Source organism: Dermacentor albipictus, chromosome 7 (assembly GCF_038994185.2).
Source record: "Dermacentor albipictus isolate Rhodes 1998 colony chromosome 7, USDA_Dalb.pri_finalv2, whole genome shotgun sequence".
NCBI classification, from domain to species: Eukaryota; Metazoa; Arthropoda; class Arachnida; order Ixodida; family Ixodidae; genus Dermacentor; species Dermacentor albipictus.
In genome coordinates, this window is record NC_091827.1 from 142,541,102 (window position 1) to 142,548,172 (window position 7,071).

General features: G+C 52.3%; 1 protein-coding gene across 1 annotated transcript; it reads left to right on the top strand.

The window, feature by feature from the left end:
- The first annotated feature begins 1,956 nt into the window (after nucleotides 1–1,956).
- On the top strand, nucleotides 1,957–6,421 carry LOC139047304 (uncharacterized). The gene is made up of 2 exons (XM_070521120.1): nucleotides 1,957–3,448; nucleotides 5,051–6,421. The coding sequence occupies exons 1-2, from the start codon at nucleotides 2,274–2,276 to the stop codon at nucleotides 6,240–6,242; spliced, it is 2,367 nt and encodes a 788-aa protein (XP_070377221.1). The 5' UTR covers nucleotides 1,957–2,273; the 3' UTR covers nucleotides 6,243–6,421.
- Nucleotides 6,422–7,071: the final 650 nt, after the last annotated feature.

Genomic DNA, 7,071 nt, shown 5'->3' on the forward strand with positions numbered 1-7,071 from the left:
TTCTTGTCTTCTCTTTACTACCCACAGGCCAATGGCCAGGTAGAAAGATTTAACCGTGTCCTTAAAGAATTCATACAGATTGCTATTTTGAAACAGCGAGACCTCAGATTTGCGGTCTTAGAATACTTGGCAATTTACAGGTTTACTCCACATATTAACGCGATAGCGTTAAGGAGCTCGTGTCGCAGAAAAGCCGGTGTCGTCGGCGTCGGCGGCGTTGGCCGTGAGCGATAAATCCCAGAAGGCACTTCATAAATAAAAAACACCTTGCAAGATGGGCTGGTGGGAATCGAACCAGGGTCTCCGGAGAGTGAGACTGAGACGCTACCACTCAGCCACGAGTTCGTTCCTTCAAAGCGCGACAAAATCGCCTCTAGTGAATGCGGTGTTGCCTTAGAAACGCGCCGTAGAAAGTTATACTGCGGTGTATGTCGGTAATTGTGACCATGTAACATACAGAAGTCGCAGTTTTACGAGTAGCGAAGTACGTTTCCGCTACATTTCTTCTGCGCTCTGCGCACACGCAGAGCCATCTTGCGGCAAACACAGAAGAGCCCCTCCTTGCAATGTACGGCGCTGCCCCGACACGCGGCGCCCCACTCATCCCATGATCGCGTCCGCCTTCATGGCGCGCTGCGGCCCGGTTATCTGTGCCGATCGCGACGTTTCGGTGGCGTAGATCGTTTGAGTAGGCGGTGCGAACGGGGTGCGATAACGCTATCGCGTTCCACTCTTGAAGGGAAGCTTAAGCGTCCTCCAATTTTTTGTCACAGCCTAGTAGGAGACGGGAAAGCCGGTGTCGAGGACGTGTAAATGCACTTTATGAGAGGACTCAATGCGACGTCGTTGTCGTCTCTGTTTTCCTACTCGTGCGCTGCTTCAGCGTCGTTCTCATCGCCTGGCACGTACGCGCGGCAAGCATATAGGATGTGGCATTTGCCCCTCCTTGGGAAAAAAAGGCATCGTCCCGATGCACCAATCTCCGAAGGCTGTGCACAGACGGTGCAAAGTTGAGGTCATGAGGAAAACTATGGCTTCATACGAAGCACGTGCACAACCTCGGGCAGATGCCGCCGGCGTTTGGAGCAGTTATGACTGCCGGGGACAACTTCATAATTCACATCGCTGATGCGGCGCAGAACTGTGTACGGGCCGAAGTATCTTCGCAGGAGCTTCTCAGACAGCCCCCGCGACGAATAGGAGTCCAGACCCACACGTGGTCACCGACGTTGTAGGTGACGGGTCTGTGTCGATTATTGTAGTGTCGGGCATCGTATTCCTGTTGTTCTTTGATTCGCAAACGCGCAAGCTGCCTGGCTTCATCTGCGCGTTGCGTAAATTCCTCGGCACAAGTCTCGTCGTCACCGCACTCGTGTGGCAGCATTGCGTCCAACGTTGTTGTCACTTCTCGGCCGTAAACGTGGTTGAAAGGCGCCACGCGTGTTGTCTCTTGGCGAGCCGTGTTATACGCAAATGTAACATATGGTAAAATCTCGTCCCAGTGGTCGACGTCGATGTACATACTCATCATATCTGCCACAGTCTTGTTCAAACGTTCGGTCAGCCCATTGGTTTGGGGATGATAAGCCGTGGTCTTTGGGTGAGTGGCACCACTTAGTCGCAAAACTGTATCCAGAAGCGCAGCCGTGAAGGCAGCTCCTCTGTCTGTTATGACCACTGCGGGAGCGCCATGCCTTAAGACGACGGCTTCGACGAAAAATCGCGCTGCTTCGGCTGCTGTTCCACGTTGGATAGCACCTGTTTCGGCGTATTGAGTAAGCTAATCTGTGACGACAATTATCCATCTATTTCCGGCAGTAGACAGTGGAAACGGACCTAAAAGGTCCTTGCCAATTTGCTCGAACGGTGTTTGCGGTATCTGAACAGGATGCAGCAGTCCAGCTGGCTTTCCGGGTAGGGCTTTGCCGTGCTGGCAATCCAGGCATGTGTTGTGTCGGCTGGCGCTCGTCTTGATAAGAGCACTCTGCGAAGTGCGCATGCGCCACTAAGTGATAAAAGCAGAGTGCCCCTTGCTAGCGGCCCTCTCTTTCTTGCCGAGCCTCAACCCACAAGCATGGGCTAATAAACGTTTCACCTCGGAACTTGTCTGATCCTTTTCGACACGCCTGGCGCAAACGTAACACGTGGCGACGAGGGTGGAACTTTGAAGAGCTGCGCAGCGTCAAGGAAGGCAAGTGTTCTCGGCATTCAGCCTCTGTTCAGTATCGACGATTGAAGAGTACTGCTTTTTCTTTTCTTCGCTGACTGATACCATGAACGAAGAAGCCAGTGCAGGTTCGACGCAGTTTGCTGCTCAACTGGGCCACATGGAACCATTCGACGTTTCCACGAATGACTGGGCGTCGTACGAAGAACGGCTGACGTCGTTTCTTATCGTCAACAGCATTCCCGAAGGTGACAGAGTACATGCATTCCTGAGCATCATAGGCCCCAGTACCTACAGTCTTCTGAAATCGCTGGTTGCCCCGGAGCTGCCTTCAGCCAAGAGCTTCGAGGTACTAAAGAAGACGCTGGGGGACCATCTGTCGCCGAAACCGTCGGTCATTGGCGAGCGAGCAAAGTTCCACAGGAGGCAGCAAGTCGAAGGCGAGTCCATTTCTGATTACATTGCCGAGCTACGGAAGCTAGCACGCACCTGTGACTTTGGAAGCGCGTTAGATGAATCCCTCCGGGATCGCTTCGTCTGCGGCTTGTTAAGAGAGGATATACAGCGAGTGCTGTTCACGGAGGATAGCAAGCTTACGTTTCAGAGAGCGGTAGAGCGCGCTGTGGCTATGGAGGCGGCAACGAAAAGCACTGCGGAAGCCCGTGCAGGGGTGTCTACAGCCAACCTCATGCATAAGGTACAGGCGACTTCGAGTGTCCAGTCGCAGGCATGTTTTCGCTGCGGGTCGCCGAAACATTCCGGCAAAGCGTGTCCCCACGTAAATGACAAATGCTATAAGTGCAACAAAAGGGGACACCTACAACGAGTTTGCCGTAGCACCTCCAGCACGTCGCGAGGGAAACGCCCCTTCAAAGACACTGTAAAAACGTTATCGGTAGTATCCCGCTCGGAAGTGGTATCCGTAAAGGGCGTATCTGCTCCCAGTATTGAGCCCATCATGGTACCGATGAAAGTAAATGATGTGACAGTCCATATGGAGCTAGATACAGGTGCCGCCGTCACAGTCATGCCTTTCAAACAATACCGCCAATTTCTTTCATCAGCCAGGCTCAGCCCGACAGAAGTGAAGCTCCGCACCTATACAGGAGCCCTGGTGATCCCAAAAGGCGTCCTGCAAGTCAAGGTGCAGCACGGTGGCAACACGGCGAGCCTTCCTTTATACGGCGTCGACCAGGAGGGGCCGCCGTTGCTGGGTCGGGAATGGCTTCAGGCAATTAGGCTGGAGTGGAGCAAAATCTGGAACGTCCACCAGCTGCCAAGGTCAGAGCTGCCTTTTTCTTGTCGTTTAGAGGAAAGGCTACACGCCTTGATCGCAAAGTACGACTCTCTATTTAAAGATGAGTTAGGCATGATTACAGAAGAAAGGGCCGAGCTGTATTTCAAGCCTAATCAGGCACCGAAGTTTCTCAAAGCAAGAAACGTGCCGTTCGCACTGCAAAAGGCGGTTGAGCTTGAACTTTCGAAGATGGAAAAAATGGGCATCATAACGGCCGTTGCCACGTCAGATTACGCAACGCCAGTGGTACCCGTTATCAAGAAAGACGGTGGCATACGTCTCTGTGGCGATTATAAGGTAACAGTGAATCCGTGCCATGACGTCACACGTTACCCGTTGCCGAAGGTCGATGACTTATTCGCGGCTCTGTCTGGTGGCACTCATTTTTCAAAGATCGACCTAAACCGCGCTTATCAGCAAGTGGTCATGTCTGATGCCTCAAAGCAATACCTAACCTTGAACACGCACAAAGGATTGTTTGTCGTCAACCGATTACCTTTTGGAATCGCTTCCGCGCCGGGGATTTTCCAAAAGATAATGGACACGATGTTGAAGGACCTCAAGGGTGTTTGCTGCTACCTAGATGATATTTTGGTAACTGGGAAAACCCTAGAAGACCACTTAGCTAATCTCGAAGCGCTGCTGGGGCGTCTTCAAAGCCGAGGTGTCAGGGTAAAGAAAGAGAAGTGCTCGTTTTTCCAAAGCGAACTTCACTACCTTGGGCACAAAATCAGCGCTGAAGGCATTTCCCCATTGTCAGATAAAGTTGACGCACTTCTCCAGGCTCCAGAACCGAAATCAAAGAAGCAGCTTCAGTCTTTGTTGGGCGTTGTGAACTATTACAGTAAGTTCGTGCCCCAGTTAGCAACGATAGCTCAACCATTTTTCAGACTTCTGCAAAAAAAGGTAGCGTGGCACTGGGACGAGCATGCTAGAAAAGCGTTCAACCAAGTGAAAGCGCTATTGGCACAACCACCTACGCTCGCACACTATGACCCTGAAAGACAACTTAGGCTGTCATGCGACGCTTCTCAGTATGGTGTAGGAGCGGTCCTATTTCATGTCTACGATGACGGAAGGGCGCGGCCCATTGCTTACGCTTCACGCACGCTATCTGAAGCGGAAAAGAAATACAGTCAACTGGAGAAAGAAGCGTTAGCCATCATTTTCGGTGTAAAGAAGTTCCACTTCTATCTTTATGGGCGCTCATTCACATTGGTCACAGACCATAAGCCGCTTCAAACAATATTGGGCCCGACAACCGGTATTCCCACCATCGCGGCTGCTCGTTTGCAACGCTGGGCCGTTACGTTGGCAGCCTATTCCTACAATCTTATCTTCAAAAAATCGAGCGAGAACGCTGAAGCCGATTTCTGCTCGCGTCTGCCGCTGCCAGTTCTTGAAGCGGAAACCACAGAAACAGAGGAAACATTTTATTCGTTGCGCTTGGACTCGTTGCCTGTTTCTAGTCGAGATATCGCGGCTGCCACATGTAAAGACCGAATTCCTTGTCAAGTGAAGGAATTCACAAATGTAGGATGGCCCGCGTCGATCAAGGATGAACAGTTGAAGCCTTTTTTTCGCAGATGCAACGAACTGACGGTGCATCAGGGATGCGTCATGCTGGGCGCAAGAGTAGTCGTGCCTGCAAAGCTACAAGGGTTCGTTCTGGACGAACTCCATGACGGCCATCCCGGCATCGTACGCAGCAAAGAACTAGCACGCAGCTACGTGTGGTGGCCAACTCTTGAGGCGGACCTGGAACTTCGCATCAGAAGCTGCGCTAGTTGTCAAGAGCAACGTAACGCTCCAATCAACGCACCTCTTCACCCGTGGTCATGGCCGACTTCACCGTGGCAGCGTGTTCACGTAGACTTTGCGGGACCTTTTCAGAATACCATGCTTTTAGTGGTGGTCGACGCACATTCTAAATGGCCAGAGGTTTTCGAAATGAGATCGACAACTACAGAAAGCACGATTCGTTGTTTGACTGAGCTCTTCGCACGTTTTGATTACCCTGAAACAATTGTTTCCGATAATGGACCTCAGTTTGCTTCGCAGGAGTTCAAGCACTTCGTGCAGGCAATGGGAGCGCGCCACGTCCTCACGGCTCCCTACCACCCCAGCTCCAATGGGTTGGCAGAGCGTTTCATCCAGACCTTAAAGAAGGCGCTGCGCAAAGACGGCACAGGAGGAACATTGCAGGTAAAGCTGCATAAATTTTTGCTGTCGTATCGCAACACGCCACATGCGACGACTCGTGAATCACCGGCGGCATTGCTCCTAGGACGACGCTTACGCAGTCGGCTAGATGCCGTAAAGCCTTCCGTGGGGGAAAGAGTAGCACACAGACAGTGCACTCAGGCATTAAGTCGTCCGTGTCGCGAACGTCACTTCTTGGTAGGCGACAGCGTGTTAGCACGTAATTATTCTGGAAAACCAAAGTGGACTCCCGCTGTGATTGTTGCTCAAACAGGACCTGTCTCTTTCCAAGTACGTGCAACCACCCCGAGGGGCACATTCACCTGGCGTCGGCACCAGGATCAGCTGTTACAGAGGCCTGCAGAGGACGTTACCCCTAGGCATGGAACAGCTGGCGAAGTTACGACCAGCGAGTTCCTGTTTTATCCTGAGACTGCAGGCGCACCAGTTCCTTCCAGTCCTCAACCGCCCATGGTAACTCCGGTTGCGCAACAGGCAACACCAGCACCCGCCGAGGCAAGACGCTACCCCATGCGAGATCGTCGCCCACCGGATAGATTCCAAGCTGGACTCTGAGTGACTGTGTGCTCCATTAAAAGGGGAGGTGGTGTTGTGTCGGCTGGCGCTCGTCTTGATAAGAGCACTCTGCGAAGTGCGCATGCGCCACTAAGTGATAAAAGCAGAGTGCCCCTTGCTAGCGGCCCTCTCTTTCTTGCCGAGCCTCAACCCACAAGCATGGGCTAATAAACGTTTCACCTCGGAACTTGTCTGATCCTTTTCGACACGCCTGGCGCAAACGTAACAGCATGTCTGTATGTAACGTTTCACGATCGACGCAAGTCTCGGCCAATAGTACTTTAGCCTAATTCTTGCCAATGTCCGAGTGTAACCTAAGTGACCAGTGGTCGGCTCATTGGGACAGGCATGTAGGACTTCGTCGCGAAGAGATGCTGGAATGACGAGTAGGTAGCTGCTGCCAATAGGTGAAAAGTTCTTTTTATAGAGAACGTCGTGGAGTAAGCAGAATTAAAACAGCCCTCTGGCGAATAACCTCGGCACGCTGCTTGTTTGTCCCTCTAAGTAATCGAAAAGAGGAACTGTAGTGGCTGCACGTCTACCGATAACCTACACGTGCGCTACTGCGACACGCCCCTTTGATAAGAGCTTATATACCGCGGCGCCGAGCGTAGCCGGCGCACTTCTTCCCAGCTTATCACAGTCGGCGGCCCAGCTGTGCTGGTGCTCGCCAGTCACCTTGTCAATGGAATAAAGCAATTCCCTTTGCGTACTGTCCCTGCAACCGCCTGGTTCCTGCCTGCCTGGAAGAACACCACATAATGGCGACGAGGATCAACGCATCGACAGCGGGACCCTGCAGCTAAGTTGAGTCTCTTCTTCGGAACCG